The following is a 26,318-nucleotide window of genomic DNA, read 5'->3' on the forward strand; positions in this document are numbered from 1 at the left end:
CCGTTCGTTGTACATATATTAGTAGCTAATAACGATGCTTCCTTATAGTGTGGTTAAATTTATTTCAATTTAAGCAGGTGCCCTACATTCTTACTTAATAACTTACAATTTCTTGTTCGAACGATTTTTCTCAATTTATTTAATTGATTAGTCAAGCTATATACATTGATTTTTATTTGTGGTATTTTTTATTTCACAGTTTTTATTCACAGCATCTTTCGCCCAGAATTTCGACCTTTAGAAAGTATAATTTCATTAAGTTATGTATCATCATACAAACCGCATTCAAGTTCGTAAAACCAAAGAAATCTTATCATTGAACAAATTCTGAACTGAATAAAACATATTTGGAAGGAGATAATCTTCTCCTTACATCTCGGCTTATTTAGTCGTATCCAAAGATAATTTCCGTTTTCTTAGAGCGCACAATAGAAAATCGAGTAGTAGTCCAGAGAAAATCGAAATATATTAAGATGTCTCACTCGATATTTGACGAAGTAAAAGTATTCGAAGATACGGACGAAAACACAGACGTAATCAAAAGTTTCATTAAAACAGAGCATGAATCAACGGAAGAACCGTTCTGTGTTCTTGATGTTGCTGACGTGATGCAGAAACATCAAAATTGGATCGCGAAGATGCCAAGAATTGTCCCACATTACGGTAAAATAAGAGTTCTCGATCTCGAATCTATTAGTCTGAAATGTTCCATTCCTGTTATTATAGTACATCTGATAATTCAGAAGTATTCAAAAAGATATGTCTTTTTTCTAGAGAACGTTATATTAATGTTATTATCGTACCATTCATCAGATATTATCTGTATCACTCAGGCATAAAATTTAGAAACAACGTAATATTTTATTATTAATTCGTAAAATTCAAATATAACAACATATAACATTGTCTGCAAATGATATCACAAAGGATGTAAAACATTTTTATTATTAATTAATATTTCCTGTTATTAAAGACAGGTAGATCCTTTTCGCTTGAGATAATGAAATTAAAAGTGAAATCAAAATTTAGAAATTATTGTATACAAGAATATGTAACTTATCATTCATTCTTAATATGTTTTCGTATTTTAGCCGTCAAGTGCAATGCCGATCCGTTTCTCCTAAAGATTTTGGCAGTTATGAATGTCAATTTCGATTGTGCATCCCAAGTATATCTTCAACCAATTTTTCTTAAATGATACAATATTGTTATAGTTACATCTACATGCAAAATACGTTAAGTTCTGCCACCATTTTTTTTTAGCAAGAAATACGAATGGTAATGAAACTAGGAGTGTCTCCAAACAGGATAATCTTTGCGAATCCGGCTAAGTGGACCACCCATATTAAATTCGCCAAAACGATGAATGTAAAAAAAATGACCGTCGACAGCGAGATGGAAATCATTAAGATAAAGGACATTTTTCCGGAAGCGAAGTAAGTGCAGCAGCGATAAATCAGATTTACTTTAATGAACTATACAATATTTTAGAACGATTTCATTGAAATAATCTTTATTATTTTTTTCACAATCAATAGAGTAATCATTCGTATTCGATGTGACGCCAAAAATGTTCTGGTATCACTTGGAACAAAATTCGGTTGCGATCCGGACGAAGAAGCAGTTCGATTGATACATTTGACAAAAAGCCTTGGTTTAAAATTATGGGGCTTTAGTTTCCATGTCGGCTATCTATGTTCTGAATCAGACGCTTACGTTAGAGGAATCAGAACGTGTAAGAAACTAATCTCGATTGCTAAAGAAATTGGATGTAAAGATGTTCAATTGATCGATATCGGCGGTGGATTTCCTGGTAACAGAGGATACTCTATCGACGAGGTGAGCTTTTGCTAGATTCCGAGTTAAACCGCACAAAAGCCAAACTGAACAACTCCAGTTCTCATAAAGTTATCAATTTCACATCATTCAATGTTATCTATGTAGGTTCACAATTAGTATTCAAATTTCATAAATTTATTATTATTTGTAAATCCCAAAAACGGTTTAAAAGTAAATGTTAGCAATTGTCATTTTTCTATGCATTTTAATTTATAGAGTTGATCAGCGTTATGCATGCGTGACTCGATCCAGACTCATACTCCACCTTAATTCATATTTGTTTCTTTTGTTGAATTGCTGAATTGGTTAAATTTGCATTATCGTTTCGAAAACACTCAGGTGGCAAGACGTATTAACAACGAGATCGAGGACATCGACCCGAGTATCTCGATCATCAGCGAGCCGGGACAATATTATGCAACATCGGCATATACTTTGGTGTCACTCGTGCACACAAAGAGGGTTGTTCGTCAAGCGGATGGAATGGTTAGAATGTATTATATGAATTGTGGAGTGTTCAACGGTTTTATAGAGGAAATGTTGAACTTAAAAGAGAGAATACCGATACCAGTGTATAAGGTAGAATTATTAATATTCCGTATAGTATAGAATACAGAACTGGGAGTCAAATATCTCCTCCTTTAAGCCCCTGTTCAAATGATTCGGTTGATTCATGTCAAGAACTTATAGATATTATAATCTGAAAAATTTCTTACGATCATAAGTAAAGGGACAATTTATTTCAAGTTGTGCTGAAATCGACAAATTGTTTTCTTTACGCTGTGAACTTATTATTAAAGCTATATTTGGTTATATTTAGTCTAAATAACAGCTAGCATTATCAGCTTCTAACGTTAGGGATAACCAGCTGGGTACAATTGGGCACAGGGATGAACTCTAAGTCCTATGTCCTATCGACTTCCGTATTTTATGTAATATATTTTAGCCAGCGAGCGATGCGAAATTCCTTTCATACGTTTGGGGTCCGACCTGTGACTCTATGGATTGTATCTTGAAAAATGTAATGTTGCCAGAATTTCACCAAGGTGATTGGTTAGCCTGGATGGATATTGGATCTTATAGCATATGTCTCAGTTCTCCATTCAATGGTTTTGCTCCGCCTAAAGTACATCCGTGTGCTAGAAAAAGCCAATGGTTGGTATAAACGTGTGGAGTAAGTTACAGTAATAAATGTAAAAAGGAATTTGAAATATTCTAGATTGTTTTTTTTTAGGAAAAAATTTATTGATTACACAAAGAGAATGCAAAAATCGCAGGAATAACGGAGGCCGGAATAAACTAATAAAAACCAGTTGATATGGACATTGTTAGATATTGCTTCGAACTTAACTTTATTTATAAAATTATGCGGGGAATTTATGGTGAACTTATTTGATTGTAAATATAATAATATATTAGATTCCAGAATTTTAAGTGTGTAAATAAAATATTTCCCAGTCTTGTATAATATGAAAAAGACGTATGTAAATATAATTAATTCTTAAAAGACGACGATTTTATTCGTGTATATAAAAAATGTATGGGTGCATACTTTTTCGGCATAGTTTTGTATGAAAATACGCAGGTTGAGTTACATAAAAGTTCATCCTGAAAGACTTTCAATAATCTTAATTATATCGATAAATGTTTGAGACAAAATTTGATTGTCTTCAGGGTTATATGTCATTAGTGTCCACGTATGTGGGTAAATTTTAGGTCAGCATTGCCTCTTTCGGTAGAATCATGTATTTTTTAAGACATTAATTCATGCAGCTGGAGATTCTCTATAACAAAATTACTATCTCACTTATGTCCAGCAGCTATTAGTTTAGTCGATATTTTGGCTTTTATTTTGTAAGATTTATCGCATGAAAGACGAGGAAAACAAATATAAAAGTAGTGCCTTGCGTTTTTTTGTCTTTCATACGATAAGTTTCACAGAATAAAAGTTAAAATAACTATTAAGTTAAAAGCTTTCCGACATAAGTAAGTTAATTACTTACTAGTTTTACGCTTATAGAATATAATATCCACACTTAAAGAAAAGCTCATACATGAGAATACGTTTTTCCTGTAGCTATTTAACTTTTATCTGAAATGTTCTGCGGAATAATTAACAGTATCGAAAATACATTGTCTTCAACTTTAAGGTGACACATCCTGTATGCCTTTTTTTAGTATATAATTATATAATAATTTCCTACTTATATCAGGTAACGTAGTATGAACAAGCAGTATGAAACTATCGTACTTTGTTTAAGGACTCGATATTAGGTGGTTCAATACTGCTGAGAGAAATGAAATATATATTCGAATTGTTGAGAAAATAGTTGTGACAATTATACGTTATTGAAGCAACGTTAAACACATACATAAAACAAACTATATAAAAGACGTTCAGAAATCAAATATAAAATATAAATATAAATATAAAATATATAAAGTGGGTACAGTATTAATAAAAAATTAAAGAATAATAAGGTAACTACTATATTGTTATAAATTTAAAGTTGATAAGAAGAAGATACATATACATTGCCAAACAGAAACAGTAGTCAAAACTAAATAACGTACAAAGATATATAATTTATTACGTCAGCTATCAAATAATATCATCTTCATCGCATATACCTATATAAATTAGTAGCTAACAATGATGTTCCCTCATAGTTTCCCCTCATAGTTCCCCCAGTGTTTTCACAAAGTGAATTTTTTCAATGTACTTAATTGATCAGTTAAGCTAATCCCAATCTTTCAGATATTAATTTTTATTTGTGATATCTTTCATTTCACAGTTCTTATTTGCAGTAATTCCTCTTCAAAATTGTCACTACCAATAATTGCACTTTTTTCGTTTTGCATCATCATACAAATGGTATTCAAGTTTTTAAAATCAAAGGAAAATTATTGAACAAATTGTGAACCAAATCAAATTTATATCCGGAAGGAAATAATTTTATCCTTATGTCGCAGCTTAATGTAAAGGAAATTTCAGTTTTTCCAGAGTACACAACATCCAGGGAAAATTCGAATCTATTAAGATGTCACACTCGATCTATGACGAAGTGAAAGTATTCGAAGATACGGACGAAAATACAGACATAATCAAAAGTTTTATTAAAACAGAGCATGAATCAACGGAAGAACCGTTCTGTGTTCTTGATGTTGCTGACGTGATGCAGAAACATCAAAATTGGATCGCGAAGATGCCAAGAATTGTCCCATATTATGGTAAAATAAGAGTTCTCGATCTCGAATCTATTAGTCTGAAATGTTCTATTCCTGTTAGTATAGTACATCTGATAATTTAGAAGTATTCAAAAAGATATGTCTTTTTTCTAGAGAACGTTATATTAATGTTATTATCGTACCATTCATCAGATATTATTTGTATCACTCAGGCATAAAATTCAGAAATAACACGGACGAAATATTTTATTATTAATTCGTAAAATTCAAATATAACATTGTCTGCAAATGATATCACAAAGGATGTAACACATTTTTATTATTAATTAATATTTCCTGTTATTAAAGACAGATAGATTCTTTTCGCTTGAGATAATGAAATTAAAAGTGAAATCAAAATTTAGAAATTATTGTATACAAGAATATGTAACTTATCATTCATTCTTAATATGTTTTCGTATTTTAGCCGTCAAGTGCAATGCCGATCCGTTTCTCCTAAAGATTTTGGCAGTTATGAATGTCAATTTCGATTGTGCATCCCAAGTATATCTTCAACCAATTTTTCTTAAATGATACAATATTGTTATAGTTACATCTACATGCAAAATACGTTAAGTTCTGCCACCATTTTTTTTTAGCAAGAAATACGAATGGTAATGAAACTAGGAGTGTCTCCAAACAGGATAATCTTTGCGAATCCGGCTAAGTGGACCACCCATATTAAATTCGCCAAAACGATGAATGTAAAAAAAATGACCGTCGACAGCGAGATGGAAATCATTAAGATAAAGGACATTTTTCCGGAAGCGAAGTAAGTGCAGCAGCGATAAATCAGATTTACTTTAATGAACTATACAATATTTTAGAACGATTTCATTGAAATAATCTTTATTATTTTTTTCACAATCAATAGAGTAATCATTCGTATTCGATGTGACGCCAAAAATGTTCTGGTATCACTTGGAACAAAATTCGGTTGCGATCCGGACGAAGAAGCAGTTCGATTGATACATTTGACAAAAAGCCTTGGTTTAAAATTATGGGGCTTTAGTTTCCATGTCGGCAGTCTATGTTCTGAATCAGACGCTTACGTTAGAGGAATCAGAACGTGTAAGAAACTAATCTCGATTGCTAAAGAAATTGGATGTAAAGACGTTCAATTGGTCGATATCGGCGGTGGATTTCCTGGTAACAGAGGATACTCTATCGACGAGGTGAGCTTTTGCTAGATTCCGAGTTAAACCGCACAAAAGCCAAACTGAACAACTCCAGTTCTCCTAAAGTTATCAATTTCACATTATTCAATGTTGCCTACGTAGATTCACAAATAGTATTAAAATTTCAAAAAGTTCGTTTATTTTCATAAATTTATTATTATTTGTAAATTCTCAAAAATCGGTTTAAAAGGAAATGTTAGCAATTGTCATTTTTCTATGCATTTTAATTTATTGAGTTGGTCAACTTCATGCATGCGTGACTCGATCGAAACTCATACTTTACCTTAATTCGTATTTGTTTCTTTTGTTGAATTGCTGAATTGGCTAAATTTGCATTATCGTTTCGGAAACACTCAGATTTCAAGATGTATTAACAACGAGATCGAGGACATCGACCCGAGTATCTCGATCATCAGCGAGCCGGGACAATATTATGCAACATCGGCATATACTTTGGTGTCACTCGTGCACACAAAGAAGGTTGTTCGTCAGGCGGATGGAATGGTTAGAATGTATTATATGAATTGTGGAGTGTACAACGGTTTTATAGAGGAAATGTTGAACTTAAAAGAGAGACTACCGATACCAGTGTATAAGGTAGAATTATTAATAATCCATATAATATAGAATACAGAATTGGAATCCAAATATCTTCTCTCTTAAGTCCTTATTCAAATGATTGGGTTGATTCGTGTCAAGAACTTATCGATATTATAATCTGAAAAATTTCTTACGATCATAAGTAAAGGGACAATTTATTTCAAGTTGTGCTGAAATCGACAAATTGTTTTCTTTACGCTGTGAACTTATTATTAAAGCTATATTTGGTTATATTTAGTCTAAATAACAGCTAGCATTAGCAGCTTCTAACGTTAGGGATAACCAGCTGGGTACAATTGGGCACAGGGATGAACTCTAAGTCCTATGTCCTATCGACTTCCGTATTTTATGTAATATATTTTAGCCAGCGAGCGATGCGAAATTCCTTTCATACGTTTGGGGTCCTACCTTAGACTCTATGGATTGTATCTTGAAAAATGTAATGCTGCCAGAATTTCAACAAGGTGATTGGTTAGCCTGGATGGATATTGGATCTTATAGCATATGTCTCAGTTCTCCATTCAATGGTTTTGCTCCGCCTAAAGTACATCCGTGTGCTAGAAAAAGCCAATGGTTGGTATAAACGTGTGGAGTAAGTTACAGTAATAAATGTAAAAAGGAATTTGAAATATTCTAGATTGTTTTTTTCTAGGAAAAAATTTATTGATTACACAAAGAGAATGCAAAAATCGCAGGAATAACGGAGTGGAGAATAGATTAATAAGGACCAGTCAATAACGATATGGTTAGATACTATTTCGAACTTAAATTTACTTATAAAATTATTTATTGAATTATAATACTTATATGATGTATTTATTTTGTTATAAATATCGTAATATATTACATTCTTCAATTTTAAATGTATGAAAAATAAAAGTATTTTGTTGGAACCATAACGTACTGCCTTATTTATGTACATTAATTAATGTGACTAATGTATGTGCATACAGAATTATATTTATAGCAATGCATTCTTGTTCATCATTTGTTCGACACTGAAAATATGTATTTTATTATAAAATTTATTTATCGTATTAATGTAGAATAAAATTGCATTATATTATTATAAGCTTCTATTGACAGAGGTTTAGCCATTGATAAATACTTTTATTAAAATAGAATGAATGGATTACGACAAATACGTTTTCCATTAGTTAATCGTAATAACTTTTCGGTATTTTACATTTTTATTGCTTACAGATTGATCTTACGTATTATCATCGTATAGAAATAAATCTTTTCTTCGTAAAATGTTGTGCCATGTCTTTGCGCTTTAAATAAATGCCATATTATTGTCGTGATTTATTATGGTTTACAAAATCAATCCACCTATATAAATAAGATTTTATGTAAATAAATGAAGCATAAAGATTAAACAAACGAAAGTATTTTTTAAATGAATGCACTTACTCTTTTGCAGTGTTACATAAGCCCGGTTGAAGTTTACTCGTTGTTTCAGTTTCGTAAATGTCTTGTTGATCTATGATATCTTGTCGTGGATGTTCTGACTTTGCCAATGAGTCTCTTACCTTTGGAAACACAAAAATAATTATATTTTTAATGATTCCTTAATTATTGTCAGACATCGTTCTGATTATATTCTTTAACGTACTTCTTCCGCGGCTTGTAGTACACGGATCAAATTTCTGCCTGCTAATTTTTCAAGTTCTTCTCTGGTCCATTTTGGATTCACATCACTTTCGTAGATGCGATCGAATAAGTCTGGATATTTAGAAACATCTTCCAAACCTTCTGGCATTCTGAAATATGTTATTCATACTCCTATGAATCCTGCTTATTTCTATAACATTAAACTTTGCGATTTGTAGTATTGGCGTTATACTTACGATCCTACACCATCGTAGTCCGCTCCAATACCAACATGATCAGCTCCGATAAGATTACGAATGTAATTAATGTGATCTACAAAAAGGCAAATAGATAAATATTTACGATAAGGACAGTAATTTGTTAAGGATACCTGTCTTGAAACTTTAATTCAATTTTGTTAAGTGAAACAAGTCGAGTGAATAGGAAATGCGTTTAATTCAATGTGCAATTATGATAAACTTTATATAGAAATGCAATCGAAATTATCATGTGAACGAAATTAAATAATATTTCTGAAATTAAATATTACATCAAACATGAGATTGAAGTTTTTCGAATGTCATACCTACAACATCTTGGATAGTTGCGTTCCTCGAACAATTGCAATTTACAAAATTTGAATAGAAGTTCACCATTACGATACCATTGTTTTCTTTCTGAAAATGCGCGCAAAATTATATTTTATTGTTACACAATTTCATGAACCATTTAGGATAACAATAAAGATCTACTTACAACCATGTAGAGGACATCGTCAGGCACGTTACGGTAGTTACGGCAAACGCTAAAGGCAGATGAATGGGAGAACATAATAGGAGCTTTCGTTATTGAAAGTGTTTTTCTCATAACGTTATGAGACACATGCGCTAAATCGACCAACATTCCTAATCGATTCATTTCGTAGACGATAGCCTATAATTGAAATATAAAATTCATACAGTTTTAAAATGGACATAAGAAGAACAAATTAAAGAAATTTAACGTACTTCACCAAATTTCGTAAGGTTGTGGACAGACGTGTCGTCCACCACCGATGCGTCAGCCCTTCGTTAAAAAAAACACGTTTATTAATTTTTTTGAAGTTATTTTTTTTATAGATAAAATCCTATTTTAATTTTATGAAAAGATTATTTATCCATTATCGCAAAATATATGTCTGCTAAGAAATATTTTATTTCTTCAATAGAAAATTTTACTTTTATGAATTCGATTTTCTAGTCAATATTAAAGTTCGATGACATATTAAAACTTTTTGGATCGATCAAAAATGTAATATACCATGGAGTGTTGCACATATGAGTCAGCGTCATGTAACGCACACCGAGTTCGTAGTAGAGCCGGAGAACAGCCAAACTAGAATCAATAGAGTGACCACCTTCGACACCGATCAAAGAAGCAATTTTTCCATCATTCCATGCTTGTTCGATATGCTTAGCTTCCGTTACGAACTGCAAGTAGTTTGGATATCTAGCGACTAATCTTTTGATAACATCGATTTGTCTCATTGTCAGTGGCACTGCATCCTTGAATTGCGATGAGCAATCAACGTACGCTGCCCAGAACTGAAATTTATTTATACTCTCATTATTATTACTATACAAATTAAAAAATTTAAGGACTAGAATTACAGATTAATAAAACTTGGAACCTCATAATTTACTTTACTACCATAATATAAAATATCGATCGCGTTGACATTAATACCGGAGACGATGAGAAGTATACAAACTAGTGATAATACAATCTACAGTATGATGTAATAGTATTTCCCATACATGCTATAGTCTAGCAGTTCTTTTTTATTTTAGCTTATTATGAATTTTATATCTAATTGTATTTTAGCTATTAAATGGGAGGCACTATTTATGTGCCATATAGCGAATAGCTATAACTATGTATCGTATAATGGAAAATTATTGCGTGAATCATGTAGACATGAATCGATTATCGCATTTCTATAGTTTCTGATAAGTATAACTCAACGAAATGTTAACCATTAATATTTCCAGTTATATTATCAATTAATTCTCAAATATCATATATCAAACGTCATATATTAATTATAAATGAGTAAAAATAAGTTTGAAAAAGAATAAAGAGATTAACAAAATTTACGCCCGTAGAAACTACGCGCAAAACGAAATTCATGCATTATCACATGCCAGTCTGATATTGCAACAAAACGTATTTCGACATGTGGCCTAAAATGATAAGAGGCTTTGTGTTAATTAACAACGAACGAAAATCCATCAGTCAATTAATCTATTTCAAGATATATGTGATAGAATGAAGATTCGAATGATAATCTGTCTTTTGTATTTGCAGTGTTTTCACTTACTTGTGCACCTATTTTTCCTTTTTTCAAACGGACAAGATCAGTGTAACATGATTTGCATACGTTTTTACCCCATAATTCATCGTCGGTCAGGTTTTGTGTGAAGTTGAAATTGTCTAAGTTGTTGTTCAATAATTTGTACAAGTTGTGAGGCAAATCATTGTGGCTGAAATAAAGAATTAAAAATCACATTAGATATATACAAGATAAAATGCAAAAAAGAAGATCTGTCTCAGTAAAGATTAGTAAATACTAATCCAATTAAATACAATAATCTGTTGTTATATTTCAAGCCTCGTATAATCATCATTTATTAATTAATACTTCAACTTATCTGCATACTAATTCACTATGGTAACAATCGATCATACCAGCCTGTAACTAATAAATAATGTAATAAATAATGCCTGTAAATAATAAAAATTTATTTATCGAAATTAATATCGATAGTAGTCTTTCGCTAGCGATGCTCCCTAATTATTACAATAAATTATAGACCCAAATTATAGATAACATTTATTAAAGCGTGTATGCACAGTTTTTTTTTTTTTATAAAATCCCTTATGTTTTCAAAAATTTTTCATTACCGTATATTAATATTTATATATTTACCGTATATTTTGTGTTTTTTATTATGATGATAATATTTCAGATCACTTACCCGTCGATGAGTGGTGCCGACGTAAGAGCGTCGCTTCCTTTGAAACTGCTAATGCTTAATCCAACGCTTAGGCCAATTAGCAACAGTAACAGCGACGAGCTCACCGCAACACTCACGTAAATCATCTTCTTCGTGCAGTACTTGGCTAAGCAGCCTGGACAACATTCAACAATAGTTACTTCGCGGATACTGACAAAGGCTCTTGTATGTTGCTGACATTATATGTTACAGAGCAATCGATAATTTTCTGTTTGAATGCGCCAATGATTGATTAGAGGCAATTATACGTATCGAACTACTTGTAGTTCAGGATGACATTTGATATATTTACTTACTCACAAATTAAATTTTTTCATATCAGATAATATAAATCAGACGAGAAGTAATCTGATGTAAAACAATTTACAGATAGTATTCAATAACTTTCAGATTACATGAAATTTAATATTTAATTTCGTGATATAATTAAATACACATGTTGTATGATAATTTTAATCGGTAACGCCAAAGCAAAAAGTTCATCGAACCGTACAGAGGGTTTTTGTAATTGGATATGTCAAATAACCCGCATTACCCTCATTAATATCAAGTAATGTAATAAATTTGTAAATATTAATAAAAAATGATATTTATTTATTAATTTCAATATGTTATTGAAGTGGAAAAATGCAAAGCAAAATGTTTACACATTTAATGATCTCTATTATTAGATTAAATTAAAAAGATATTTATACCTAAATATGATTGATAATTTTTTACGTAATTTTCTGTTATAAACTTCACATGAAGGAAGAAACGAAAAAAGTGAGGATGCCGAGGTTGTTAGATTGTATTTGATAACAATACCGTGATAGTTTGATAACAATAATGCAATACGTTTCTTTTCAATGTTACATACATGTTTCAGGAAGGAGTATTTTATACCGAGTTTAGGAATCATAGTACTAATAGTGCATATACATGTATATTTACATACTAATATTTATAAAATTCTATCAAATTACGCACAGGTTGTTTCCTTCACTAAACTGGCCAAACTAGTTTTATTGTACTCTCAATGAGCTCTCGTAAGCAACTGACTCGCTGAGAACCCTTTCAAATCGAATCTTTACACGCACAGTAAATACAGAGGTTACCTAACATTCTTATCTTATTATCCCTTTATCTCTTTGATTTGATTAAGTTAACCATAGACTTTTTAATTTCTTGGGGTTAAGAAATTTAAATTTAAAGAATTCTCAAATTGGAAATAATTATATCGTATAAATTTTTAACGCAAATTATAATTAAAGTTTTAAATTAATAAATTACTTGTTTCTTTAAATTACTCCAGTCATTAGGATACTTTTAAATAGTTTAATGTTATTTATGTAACGTTTATCAAAATTAAAAAGACAGTAATTAATATACGTCTTTACGAAGCTGCATTATTAAAATTTATTAAGACAATATAATGTTATATAGCACACGTGTACACATATAGCAGGTTACTTTATTACATAATGGAATGATATAATGTAATATAATAAACGTGTAATATATAGACATGTAACTTATTAGCAAATAGGATTAATTGTAGGAAGGATGTAATTACACGAAAATTTTCGAGTTCATTAACGTTTACAGTAGCGTAATGGAGATTTAGCATATGTGAGCAATGACAAACGATCCAATGCGTCTGTAGAATGATTAATTCACCCATAGTAGATGTAGAGTGGAACGTTTCTTCGGTGACACTATTCACTCCCATCTTCTGAAGATAACTCGTTCAGCTACGTCTTTAACGTGCAATTTCTGTTCACGCCACGCTATCTGCATATATAAGCGAACATAATAGGGTCCAATAGATTACTCTTTCATACATTCCAGATTTTGCTTCATGATATTTATTCATATTCCTGTTTGGATTCAAAGTTCGTACGTTGTCTTCTGTTTACTAAAGTATGTCGAGTGTCGTAAATATATTACATACTATAGCAAAAAGATGGTAATGTTTCAGTTTTATGACTCTATAAAGGTATCAAGAGTAATAAACGCTGCATTGGTTGAGACAATAAGTACAGTACACTGCGTAACGTATTACGCGTGTTATATCACAGTAGCATTTGGTTTAATTTGCTAGTTACATTTATAAAAATGTAAAAATAATTGAAGATAATAAATAATTTTTTTGTCATTCGATCAGTTATTATAACATTAAACGAATTGTTGCCATATGCAATGTACGATATAGAACTTGCAAAATAGTATAATTTATTGTTTTTTTCATAAGAAGAATAAATAGTTTTGGGATTATTTTTTAATTTCTATAAACATCATATTATTTATGTACTCGATATTTTATGTAATATTGACTAATATATATGGATTGAATTGCAGTAATTAAATTTCCCGCACTTTCAATCACTAACTAGAAACGCTGAAGGAAGTCACGTGATTTATAGATTTAGTAAAAACGCTTGCTGCGTAGATATGTTCAAAGTAATATTAGTGAAGTACAAAAAATAAGAATAAAAATAGTTAATAATTTTATGCTTTCTGAGTAACAAAAATATTAAATATTAATCTAAACGCTAGTAAACATTTTTGATAACGCTTGAATCTAAAGTACTAATTGTTAATTAATGTTATAAGTGTGTTAATTTTTTTAATACAGGTAAAAATAATATACGACAAAATTAATTTTCATAATGAATGCAATTCATAATGTGTTTTCATTTCAAATTAAATACTATAGTTAGTATCCTATTTAATGAAACTTTTCAAGTAGGTATCAAATAACCTAGAAAGTAGTTTAAATGTAATACGTAAGGAAAGGAATAAACTAAATTGATAACAATGACGGACACTGTTTATAAATATATGAAAACACAAAACAGACCTTATAGTATTAATGACTTAGTTTCAAATCTTCATAACGAATATGGCAAAACAGCTGTACAAAAAGCTATAGATAAATTGGTTGCTGAAGGAAAGATATTTGAAAAAGTAAGATATTCATTATTAATATAAGAGTACATTAATTTAACCAAAAGATTTTTGCATCAGGTTTATGGAAAACAGAAGATCTATTGTCCAGTGCAGGATACATCTCACGATATGGATGAATTAATGAGGATGAACAGAGAATTACAAAGTCATGCTAATGAAGTTGAAGGCAAGTATCAAGAGCTTCAAGAAGAAATTAAAGTACAGGAGGCTTTATTGTTATCTATAAAGTCCTCCATTACAATCGAAGAAGCAAAGAAACAGAAAGTTAAGCTTAAAGAAAGAATTGAAGTATTGACAAATAAATTGGATGGACTAATGGAAGCAAGTGGTACTGAAGATTTAACTGAAACCAAAAGAAAAGCAGAGGAAGCACTAAATGAATATTCACGTGAATATTCAAAACGGAAACGCCTATGCACTGATATTTTAGATTGTATATTGGATAACTATCCTAGTAGTAAAACAGAGTTATACGAGGAAATAGGAATAGATCTAAAAATTGTTTAATGACACGTGTGTTATAAATTCTTTAATGTAATAAAATATAAATTGTACTTAACATTATCAATTTTATTTTATTTATATGTGAGGTATATGTTTGTATATATATTTGTATATATATTTGTATATGTATTTGTATATGTATTTGTATATGTAATAATTTAGATTAATTTATATTATAAGCTATTTTCTAGTAACTAATAATTATTGTTATAAGTCACTTTTTGTGTAATTTATAGATTTATTTATTATAATACTTTATAAATGATAAAATTATTTATTTATATTTGCAGATGGTAATGTACATCTCTATAACTTACCGTAACATATGGATTTTAATGCTTTCGTATTATACTCTATGTGTATTCTATTCATACACATTGTCACTTGATAAAAATTATTATTCTACTTCATTTATATTACTTTAATAAACATATTATTATTTAATATTCAATTTCTATTTTTTATGCAGAATATTTTTCCTCCATTATTTCTGTTTCTCTCAGCACATATCATTCATTAAGATATATCTATTATAAGGGAAATAGAATATTTTATATAAAATATAATGGTGTATATAAATGTTATATAGAGACATGCATAACATACTCCACCATAGGATTTTTTATATCAATCATTAAGAAACATTAATTTTTCTGTCAACAACTGTCTTATCACCATGGCTTTTGATGATTCGTTATAAAGATATACTTAGCTGTATCTTCATTAAAATAAGTTATGCGAATTGATATATGAATTTCAATTAATTTAAAAAAAATTTATATGGAGTGTATATTCGAAATTCCTATTTGCGATATGCTAATAATAATTAATAGTTAATTATTAGAGACATATCTGTTTATCTAGCATCTGGGGTATATAGTAATTAATGTGACCAACACAAACATTACAAAATCAATTTATATGTAAATGTAGTTAAGAGATAATAAAATTAGTTGTTAAGGGATAATAGATCAAACCGAGTCTGTTAAGAGATAATAGTAGAATAAGTTGTTAAGGGATAATAGATCAATTCAGGATTGTTACATGGTAGTAGGTCTTAAGTACAATAAAGTGGTATATATTTCTTTAGAAAAGCCTTATAATAAAAAGAATATTAATAATATAATAAAGGAATGAGAAAACTATAGTCGATCATTTTATTAAATTGACATTATACAAAAAAAAGAAACGAGAAAATTTTCTAAAATTTGTCTTTCAAATATGTACATTTGTATCACAATATATTATATCCAATGAATGAATACTGTCTACAAATATTAAATTATCTTTTCCCAATTATCAACACTTAAACATAATAATATAAAATATAAGTAGTTGAAACATATCTATACTATCAGAGACAGTCCAAAGATAATTTCAGTATTCTTTTAAGAAAATTGTCTCAGTTTAGCGATTTAATTTGTATAAAAGATTCACAAAAATAAACTAGCAAAAAGGGAACGCACGGTTCCATCGTATAATCACCATTTATTTGCCTTGCACTATAATTTTCATTATTTTAGGGGAAGCTCGTTTTTTGGCGTGCACTTGCGCGTTCGTACTAATACGCATGTATCGTATTTCTATCGTAACACAAAAGTCTCCCGCGCGATGCATCGAATAAATATACGATCGAATCTATCAGATACATTGATCGAACATTTTTGTTCGTACTCGACGTATTTATAACTTCACACCTGTTGTCTGTACAAAGCTCCTGCGGTACTATCGTAAACAATTATCGTATCGCGGAATTATTGCATCAGAAAAGAAGAAAGAAAGAAGACAAGAAAAAGAGAAGAGAAAGTAGAAAGGACGAAATTATACTCTGGGTAACACAGTGAGATTATGTAACTACTTAATAAATTGAATTATACATTCGTTTTTCATGTGGTTTCGACCGGGAGCGCATTTAAGAACTTGGTAAGATGTCCGTCTTTTAAAGATAATGCTGACCGAACGACATCGTAGATCACATGATTCGTCTAAGTCCCAATCTCTCAATGGAGAATATGGTCTGCTCGATGAGCTGAACGCGTGCTGAGTGCGCGCCGAGTGTTCGATTTCGGATCTGTGGTGGTCTCTGGATGCGTAGCCACGTGAACTCCTTAACGAACAGGAAGGACTACGTTCAAAGTTGCACATCAAGCGGCGCAGATCGTCTTTAGGGACGCGCAGCAGCGGCTTTTCACAGATTGCAAATGGCACAGCCATGTCCTCAGCCTGTCAATCAGCTCCGCGCAATCTGACCCCACGTCCGTGCACTCATCGTCCTCTGGTTCTAAAAAGAAATATAATCATCAATATAAAAAATTCGGTATTCACACTGGGATGTAATGTTTATTGTAGGTGTGAAAATATACGATTGAATTTAATGTGTAGGTGATTTTACAGAAAAAAAATTCAAATTAATACGCTACTCGGAATTAGTAGTGTACTACTAACCAACCAGTAATATTTTTCTGTAAGAGTGATTTCCAGGAGTTAAGATTTTAAACTAATATTTTCATGTGGAAGTTTTTATGGTATTAAAGGAAATATTTTTAGAATTCAAATACGTGTGTATTTGTTATATTTGTTTAAACAAATGTTAAGAATAGCTGTGAGGAGTTTCAAGAATTTATGCACACCGTTAGTAAAGTAAGACACAAAACTCATTACTTAATAAAACTTGTATAACACTTTAAGAACATGATTGATGTTTATGTTTAATGTATAATATTATGTACAAGTAAAGAAAACCTGAAATGAATTCTAACAAATATGTTGATATAAAACATTCACCCAGAAGCCGAAAACAATTACTCCAATGAACAGAAAAAGACACCAAGAATTCAAAATATACATTTAACACAAGATTCGTTACCCAATGGAATAGCCGTAGTACATACATGGAAATATAAAAAAAAAAAAAGGAAAACAAACGTCGGTAAAGCTGTACAGAGAAACGAAAGATATTCACTGTCTCACAAGTGAATTGCACGAGTCAGACTACGAGGAACTCTGACGATGAAAAATGCGACGTGTCAGTTTGTCACCATTTTAAATCACTTCGTAGCGTTTTAACGGCTACGCTATTCATTAACAATGATTACGATAAATGGTTGAATACATAAAGTAAAATAGCAGAGAAGAAATAGAAGAACGCCTATGTATAATAACAAAAATACTTAATTTCATCGTATATAAAATAATAAGAAAGATGAAGCAAGAAAAATAGAATAAAGCGAGAATAGACAAGAAAAATATATCGAGACGATAAGGTTTAATCAGATGATCGACAGAAAAAATAAAGAGAAGGTTCTCGTAACTCGAGAAGAAAGCGAGTATCGTCGTCTTTTGATACAGATTTCTCTTACCGCGAGCATCGTTTTGAGGCCCGTTCTGATCCTTTTCGTCTGCTGTTGCTAACACCATGCTCACCGTGCCCTTATGTCTGAACGGGCTAATTTTCGGATAATTCAGATCGTTGATCTTTGATATCGGACTAACTGTATAGTACGAATAATTCCTAGTAGTAGTACCACCAGCGTATCCGTTCTTACTATAACTAGCATCGTTACTAATATTTACTTTAGTCTTGTATTTATTGACGTACAGATAACTGGCAGTGGTGTAGGTGTATTTGGTCGCCGGGGTAGTGGCGAACGATGTGACGCGTTTGTAAGGATTGCTCGTCGACGAGAAGAGATTCGACGACGGCGAGGAGTATTTAAATTTCGATTGTGGCGTGCTGTATGTCGTCGATTCCCACGGATACCTGTGTGACATAGCATTATGGGATTATCGAAGGGACCAGGTGATCTGTTTGGATTACTCTCGAAAATTCGGAAAATATTTGCTATTTGATTAGGCGGTCGCCAAACACGGGTGAAAATTGTTGTTTATTAAACAAAGTTGAGCATTAGAATCTTTGCAGTGCGTGTTATAATAGTAAATATTTGAACGACGATTTGGAAATGCATGCTGATTACCTGAAACATGTTTACTAGTTATGATAATAATTACATATTTTGATAAACAGAACGAAGAGACATCGAAGTGCATTAATTCGATTATCTTATCTGAATGATAATTATTTACATATTACCAACTATAACGAATGCCACGAAATTATAGATCCTTAAATAATATTTATGTAGGTTTTACGTATATTCAGAATATTACCTGTAGTCTGTGTTGTTATATTGAGCATACAGAGGCCGATTGTTGGCTGTCGGGTTGAAACTGCTATCTCGGCGCACGTACGTTGGAATGTTTTGCGTATAATCTGGGATAATATTTTCGTGTTCGGCCACGCACTTTCCGTTTAGGCAATACTACAATTTTTAACAGGATCACAATCAACAGTTTGATAAAAAGGAAGCAGAATAAAATATTTTTTCCCAATTCTTAATATAACATATATATGTTACAAATTCGTCGTACGAATCACTTTTATTTAAATTATTTACCTGACCGTCTCCGCAAGGAGAACCTTCGGCCGCTGGACGATATGCCACACAATATCCTGAGCCAGCGTCAAAGCAAAATAGTTGAGCACAAACTCTGTCGTCTTTCTAAAACGTGAAATAATCGTTTCATTGATATAACACCAACGATGCAATGGATAAAAAAGATACACGTTGATCGACGTTGTAATGCAAAGCTTACGAAACAGGCGCTCGTTCCACGATCTTTCCGACATTGCGCATCCAACGAAAGAAGCTTTCCAGGTAAAACTCTAGGAAGAGCTTCGTCTTCGTGAGGTGCGTTGTACAAACACGTTGCTGTGTCGCCGCTGGAATAGAGATATCGACACATCATTTATTTGCATATAATAACGAATTCAAAAAGTATTAATAAAGTAGTACCAATTATTTTAAAAAATTAAGGAAGTTCATTTATTCTACGGAGATTTAATTGAAATAATATCGAAGACAGAGGTTCATAAACCACGAACGAATGAATCATACTTCAAGAAATGATGAAACGACGATACGCTGCAATGGGACCACTTAAAGCCTTTCTCTGTGTGTCTGAGATCGCTCATTATGTAGCCATCCTCCCAACGACATTTTTCGGCTCCTGGTCCTCCGAGATAGCTAGGTGGCGGTGAGCCATCGTGAACTGCGCCCAGCCTACGATATTCGCATTTCAATGTCATTTTACGTCCCATTCAAATCAACATTTTTAACGCAAATCAATATTATTTTTAGGGAACTACGGTTGCTACAAATTTCCAACAATTTGGCGAAAAACAAACAAATGTAAATGAAAACGTGAACTTTATTCGGTCGAAGAAATTTCTTTCTACAAATCATGAAAAAATAAAACAGAAATAGGCTAAAAATTAAAATCAAAGTTCACGCAACCAGTTCTTACCACTAATATCGAATAAAATGATTTTTCTTTAATTTTATAAAATTTATTTAATTTTAATAGCGAAAGACGGTCACGTGAATTTTGATTTTAACTTTTGGTCTATCTCTGTTTCATTTTTTCATAATTTATAGAAATCGATGTTTTGAAAAGTAATAATGATTTCTATAGAATGTTAATACATTTTTTAAGAAGTCGAAATAATCAGAATTGTCTTATACGATTAAATTTGTGTTATTGATGAAATTTTACAAGTTACAAGGTACAAATTATCAATGTTAACAAAATCTCCTTGTATAACAGTAATAAGTTTACTAATAAAACAAACAAAATAAATGAAAAATAAAATAATCTATCCCTGACTGTTCTATAATATTTGACTGAAAATTATAAAATTGTAAAAGAGAAGTTTACGTTGTGCAACTCGTAACTTATCAATTTACTCGTTAATTTAAATAACCACAATTTACAACACGATTTTCGAATTTTCTATAGAAATGACAAAATATTCAAGCGATAATGGACTTACAAATGACCAACTTCGTGGGCTGCAACGATAATTCCGCTAAATCCGCCTGTGTCTTCGATAATAGCGACCGAATTCACCTTTTCCAGACGCTTATTCACGACACAAGCTCCACCCACATACGCGAATCCTGAATAAAGATACATGATCACTTTGGAACGTTTTCCGTCCTTATGTACAGGGTGTAAAAATGTTAATTGAAATGTTAATGGCACTACTAAGTTCGTTATTCAATATGGACTAACAAAAAAGCTGCATTTTTAGCAAGTTAAATTAATACTAGTAATACGAAATACGTGAACGTATCTTCAACTTTGAGAACGTAAAATAAGAAAGTAAAAACTCGACCTCAATTTATTAGTCTATACTATAGTAATATTATTAGCGTTATTACATATACTTGATAGAAGATAAAAAGATTTAATCATTTTTAAAGTAGTTTTAAAGTAAGTCAATATTGGCAAATTCTTATTATTATTTCATTTGGAAATAAGTTATTAACAACATCATTAACAATAACAAGTTTGTAATATCTGCTGAATATAATTGCCATTAAACTAATTAACTGCAGATCAAATAAAGTCATTTATACAGTCAATTCTCGGTTTAATTCACGATCGATGTATTAAAATTTACCACTTAAATAATTAAAACCTCAACGTCGTCCAATCAAATATAAAATCTCCAATTCAAATGCCAATACATTCTTTTCTAATAACGAAACTCTATCGCGATTAGATAGCAAATGTGAATGTTCCGAAATAATCTGTCGTATTTGAAGCAAGGCCGAACTACATCACGATTCTGATCAATCTGAAATAATTGTATCGAATATTATATAATGTTGAACCGGCAATGTAGAAACGTGAATGTACATATCGTAATTGAATCATATAAAATAACTGGATCAGTGGTGCAAGACAACAACGATATTTTGTAACTGTATTACGAACAATCACAAGCCATGTTCTAAATCTAACACAATAGAGTATTACGAAACTTCTAGTATAGCGTGAGTCTTTTGGAAAGTACATATATATTCTAAACTATCGTTGAAAGTTGGCTGGATTAATGACTTGAAATTTGAATATACTATAATCGAAGCCGCGATCGTACCGTGAAAGGAAATTCAAATTCGATTATGAATGCACTATGTCGAAAGAACAACTGTATCGTGATAATTCAAGTTTGTAGATATCGTAACGGAATCACGACTTGATCGCTAATATATAACTGCAGTTTGAAAGTGCTTACTGCAAGCAACCGTATTGCGACTGCATTGGCAACGTGAATTAAACTTGAATTATGAAATCATTTGGCTATCCATCAGATCGTGAAGATCGTCCATTCTCAAAAACGAAGACACGTTCTTTGGTAAGATGTTACCAGTACTGTTATTAGATACGAAATTCTAGCAAATATTTAGCGGCAGTATTAATCTGTTTAATTAAATACTCGTTTAGTAAGAGAAAGCTGGAAAATAACTTGGCTTTTTCTTAGATTGGCACGACATTCCTTAAAAAATTTTTACACAACTTTTTATACTCTTTCGAAAAATTCCATGTACATTAAATACGTATTTTTAAAATAATTCTAATATATTGCGTACAACGAGAATCGAACATGGTTTTGGTATGGCCATGGCATTTCTTCAGCTTAGGTTTCATACATTGCAATGAAATTTGCACAATTGTTAAATAATGCCTCAATACGTCTTTTGAATATTTATTTGAATATAAATAAAACAATAAGATACTATGTCCAAAAGAAGTATTAAGGTATTATTTAATAATTGTGCAAATTTTATTGCAATATACGAAAGCTAAGCTAAGCTAAACAAATACGTATACATGAAAATATCCAAAAATAGTACAAATTTGATGAATGAAATTTAGCTAATGACAGAGACGTAATACGTTTAATTTATTACAGGAAGATTAAACGTAGTTTCAAATAACTCTGAATTAATCGCATAAATTTACTCTATTTGGCTACTAAATGAAATTTACTATACTGAATTTATTAATGTATCCGAGATGCAATCTGAATCATGTGGTCGAAACTTTTGTTTTCGTAGGAACTTTTTAAGAAACGAGTGCCCATTTGAGAAAAGATCGTAGCTGATTAATAGAGTAGCATGCAGCTATTAATTTACGTCGATCGATTAACCGAGGATTTCGAAATAACTTAAAACTTCATCTACCGTGAAGATCGATTTAAAGATCGTGTTCCCTCAACGAGAATTTCCAGTATTGGGGAAAAAGGAATAATCTCTGCGGTATTAATCTCTACGATATTCCTTTGTTCGGCTTATTTTTCACTTCTAACGCGATTCTCGATCGCTTCGACTTGAATAAACTTACCAACCGTGGTCCTCGTCAGTAATGCAGCCAAAGAAACAAGAAGGAGGTGTGAATGATTCAAAAGAACGACATAGCGAGTGTGAAGATGATAAGGATATACTGCCGTGTTAAGTCAAAAGGTCGCATCGGCACACTTTCGTTTAAATCAAACCATTGCCGCCAAGTAGTAGACAAATAGTTCATCTATGTATATATTAAATAAGAAAGTTGTGTTTGCATTGAAACTAAAGATGGAACAGTTTATATTTCGGTTGTTATGTGAAATCGATACCTGGTTGTTAAATACTAAAAGTTATTTTTTACTAAATACTAAAACCATTTTTCCACCGGATACGCCTACTCGAATTAATACGGCAATATAAAAGTAGATATATTTTTCAAATTATTCTTAGACCAACGAGGTACCATTAGGATCGAACGATCAATTTGATAATATTCCGTGGTAAAGTGTATATAGAAAAGTAATTGCAAACGATCGATTGTACAAATGCCAAGGTCGTGTACGATTTATGTACATACGTGTGTACGTGAAACACAAACACACACACACAAAATAGGAAACCGTAGCCACTGTGCAAAAAAGTGAATGAACAGAGAAGATTTAAAAACGGAAAATTGTGGAATAAGAAATTATTTTTACTTTTTAAACCTCTTTTCTCTTCTTTTTTTTTGTTTAGGACAGGTATAATACCGCTTTCGTTTTCGCTCGTATATATACGTTCACAGTGAGAATCAGGAGAGTGAAAGACAGAGTGACAGTGTAAGTGAAGGAGAGAAAGGCATACTTGTATCCCAGACTAAGAAAGGTGAGATCCAGAAACAAGAAAACACGCGTGGCAAGCCGCGATAGAATGTTTCACGCTCAGCTCGAGGGAAGTTTTGATCGGTGTTTTTTGTCCAGCCAATTTTTTTTTCTCGCGATAATCAAGTTCAAACACAGAGTGAAGAAGTTCATTCAAGCTATTAGAGTGAAAACAAACAGGATAAGTATAGATAAAAGCAACGTAGACGAGTTTGAAATGCTATACTATTCGAGGTTTTTTCAAAATGCGGCATTTTCTTGGAAATATAATTCCAGTGTTTTGCAGAGGATATTAATGTAATAACTAGTTCGAAGTAAAATCGAAACGAAATGAAGTTTCGATCGTAAATAGTAAATGGAATAAGTCGACGTTTAATTCGATACATAATTAATTAAATGTATGTTAAGAAATTAAAGCTTTTTGTAATATAATGCAGTTTCTTGTAGTTTTAATATTGAATACTTCTTGAGTTATTCAAAATATTCCATTTTAAATCGCACATTAAATTCACAGTATGACAAAAGCACATAGAATATCTTCATCGAAAATTAAAAATAACAAAACACCGGAACAGATTTGTCCAAAAGAGCACGATTTGCGTTTTAAAATCTCGAACAGTACATATATGTATACCACGAAAGAACTCTGGCTGTGAAAGCCTCGAGAACTTCCTTCGTTTTCAACCATACGACACATGTTTTCGGGAGGTTGCAGCGAAAGAAATTTAGATTGGAGAAGTAAAAAAAAAAAAAAAAGAAAAAAACGTTCGCAGAGCAGTGCACATAGATAGATCAAAGACAATTTTCTGTTCTCGTCAATCTCGTTTCCTTCGAACTCGAGAAACGTACCTGCGGTTCCTCTATTGCACACGTCATTCGCGTATTGCCTCCTGCACATATCTAATCTGTAATGCAACAACAAAAGTTCCTCTTTATCATGTGGACTCACAATTCCAGTCTGCTTTGGACCACGTCACGGGACAATTGTTGGGAACGTGCCGCTCGTATATGTCTAATATCCATTACATTTCGGTAAACTATAATATTTTGTAGCATATACACATACAATATTCCTATAATGGAGTCTACCATTTTTTAAATGCTCTCTCTCTCTCTATATATATATACATATTATGTATATATATTGCCTATTAAAACCATGATACTTTGTAATATATAATACAATGAGTTAGGACAATATTCGGATACTAAGGTATCCTTGGATCTATTAGCATAAGATTCTTATGATTAACGCGTGAGGCCCTTTTGTTTCTCTGATAAATGCTCTCTGATAAATAATGTAAGCAATGTGCGAAAAATCTGGCAATTTCATATCTTTTCACGTTGAATATTATAATTTCTTTACTTTGACGTTTTACTATATTACATGCATAACAGTATATATATTACATTCAATATATATGTACTAGTTTTTTAGTAGTTTCAGAATAATTTCGCATGACGCGATAACGACCTGTCTATTTTACAATAGTCCACGTGACTATAATTCATCATTAATTAGTTAATCTCTGACAAATATAACAAAAGAACTATCTCCAGAAAAAAGAATGGTTAATTCTGCCATTATCTTGACAAATCATGATATTTCATAATATACAGATATCGCACATGAAAATTTCATAGAAATTGCATGTTTTTGAAATCATTGCAAGACTTCACGTACGACAGACGATTAATGGTATTGATTTACGAGGAATGGCATTAACTTGATTGATAACGAAAAGCAAACACCGTGATGAAGCGATATCACACACCGTGTTTGATGTCTCCTCCTTGTTCAGCGTTGAGGACGCGGCTTGCGGAAGGCGATAGCGTGGAATTACGGTAAAGCAAACACACTACGAGTAGCGCGCGTGTAAATAATTGCCAATTAGCGAGTGTTGCGTCTCAGGTATGAATAATTACAGCCGATTCCTTTTTAGCAACTTTTGAATCGCGTTGCTTCTCGAAATCGCATGAAGGAGTGCCATTTATATATGTATTATGAACTCGACCTATCGCAGAAGATTATATACATCGTGAACGTCGACTTGAATGTTGACTTGAAACGAACTTGAGGCTTGAAACGAAATGTTCTTTTTACCGCTTGTATTATCTTTTAAAACGAAATATGTACAATGAGGCTTGTTATTATGATTTCCTGATTTTAACACTTTCGATACTATGCACACATGCTTATCGAATGTTGGATTAAAGAGATGAAAAGTTCGATTGAAAGGTTTAGAGGATGCATATGGATTTTGATCTTTAATTTTAATTATTTCCGCGTTTGATCGCATTCATCGATGTAGGTTT

General features: G+C 31.5%; 4 protein-coding genes across 18 annotated transcripts in view; 2 read left to right on the top strand and 2 right to left on the bottom strand.

The window, feature by feature from the left end:
- Positions 1–976: 976 nt before the first annotated feature.
- LOC126878279 (ornithine decarboxylase 2-like) lies at positions 977–7,744 on the top strand. Of its 5 annotated transcripts, XM_050640891.1 has the most exons (8): positions 4,077–4,320; positions 4,835–5,070; positions 5,495–5,571; positions 5,667–5,839; positions 5,942–6,242; positions 6,603–6,842; positions 7,210–7,418; positions 7,498–7,744. In XM_050640891.1, the coding sequence occupies exons 2-8, from the start codon at positions 4,881–4,883 to the stop codon at positions 7,544–7,546; spliced, it is 1,239 nt and encodes a 412-aa protein (XP_050496848.1). In that variant the 5' UTR covers positions 4,077–4,320; positions 4,835–4,880; the 3' UTR covers positions 7,547–7,744. The 5 variants fall into 5 exon arrangements, with proteins under 5 accessions (XP_050496852.1, XP_050496849.1, XP_050496850.1 ...); XM_050640892.1 differs by lacking the exons at positions 4,077–4,320; positions 4,835–5,070; positions 5,495–5,571; positions 5,667–5,839; positions 5,942–6,242 and adding exons at positions 982–1,168; positions 1,264–1,436; positions 1,539–1,839; positions 2,179–2,301 and having other exon boundaries at positions 6,726–6,842; XM_050640895.1 differs by lacking the exons at positions 4,077–4,320; positions 4,835–5,070; positions 5,495–5,571; positions 5,667–5,839; positions 5,942–6,242 and adding exons at positions 977–1,168; positions 1,264–1,436; positions 1,539–1,839.
- LOC126878277 (dipeptidase 1-like) lies at positions 7,597–13,316 on the bottom strand. 5 transcript variants are annotated; one of them, XM_050640886.1, is made up of 11 exons: positions 13,154–13,316; positions 11,456–11,609; positions 10,798–10,960; positions 9,738–10,021; positions 9,446–9,503; positions 9,195–9,371; positions 9,025–9,115; positions 8,696–8,771; positions 8,461–8,608; positions 8,259–8,377; positions 7,597–8,177 (listed from the first exon to the last, which is right to left on the bottom strand). In XM_050640886.1, exons 1-11 carry the CDS (start codon positions 13,203–13,205, stop codon positions 8,138–8,140), a joined length of 1,362 nt encoding a protein of 453 aa, XP_050496843.1. In that variant the 5' UTR covers positions 13,206–13,316; the 3' UTR covers positions 7,597–8,137. The 5 variants fall into 5 exon arrangements, with proteins under 5 accessions (XP_050496843.1, XP_050496847.1, XP_050496844.1 ...); XM_050640890.1 differs by having other exon boundaries at positions 13,050–13,197; XM_050640887.1 differs by lacking the exon at positions 13,154–13,316 and adding an exon at positions 12,464–12,609.
- A 567-nt stretch (positions 13,317–13,883) lies between these two features.
- On the top strand, positions 13,884–15,005 carry LOC126878281 (homologous-pairing protein 2 homolog). 2 transcript variants are annotated; one of them, XM_050640899.1, is made up of 3 exons: positions 13,884–14,111; positions 14,223–14,443; positions 14,504–15,005. In XM_050640899.1, the coding sequence occupies exons 2-3, from the start codon at positions 14,294–14,296 to the stop codon at positions 14,951–14,953; spliced, it is 600 nt and encodes a 199-aa protein (XP_050496856.1). In that variant the 5' UTR covers positions 13,884–14,111; positions 14,223–14,293; the 3' UTR covers positions 14,954–15,005. The 2 variants fall into 2 exon arrangements, with proteins under 2 accessions (XP_050496856.1, XP_050496855.1); XM_050640898.1 differs by having other exon boundaries at positions 14,226–14,443.
- Positions 15,006–16,093: 1,088 nt separating this feature from the next.
- The window catches only part of LOC126878275 (A disintegrin and metalloproteinase with thrombospondin motifs 4), a 92,112-nt gene continuing 81,887 nt past the window's right edge, over positions 16,094–26,318 (bottom strand). For 5 of the 6 annotated variants that reach the window (XM_050640879.1, XM_050640877.1, XM_050640881.1 and 2 more), the window contains 8 exons: positions 24,852–24,907; positions 20,841–20,967; positions 19,906–20,070; positions 19,604–19,730; positions 19,405–19,509; positions 19,118–19,269; positions 18,310–18,710; positions 16,094–17,231 (listed from right to left, as the gene is read on the bottom strand). In XM_050640879.1, coding sequence (XP_050496836.1) covers positions 17,095–17,231; positions 18,310–18,710; positions 19,118–19,269; positions 19,405–19,509; positions 19,604–19,730; positions 19,906–20,070; positions 20,841–20,967; positions 24,852–24,907 — 1,270 coding nt within the window. In that variant the 3' untranslated portion in view covers positions 16,094–17,094. The remainder of the gene's footprint in view (positions 17,232–18,309; positions 18,711–19,117; positions 19,270–19,404; positions 19,510–19,603; positions 19,731–19,905; positions 20,071–20,840; positions 20,968–24,851; positions 24,908–26,318) is intronic. The other variant, XM_050640882.1, reaches the window with a different exon arrangement.

Source organism: Bombus huntii, chromosome 2 (assembly GCF_024542735.1).
Source record: "Bombus huntii isolate Logan2020A chromosome 2, iyBomHunt1.1, whole genome shotgun sequence".
Lineage (NCBI taxonomy): Eukaryota > Metazoa > Arthropoda > Insecta > Hymenoptera > Apidae > Bombus > Bombus huntii.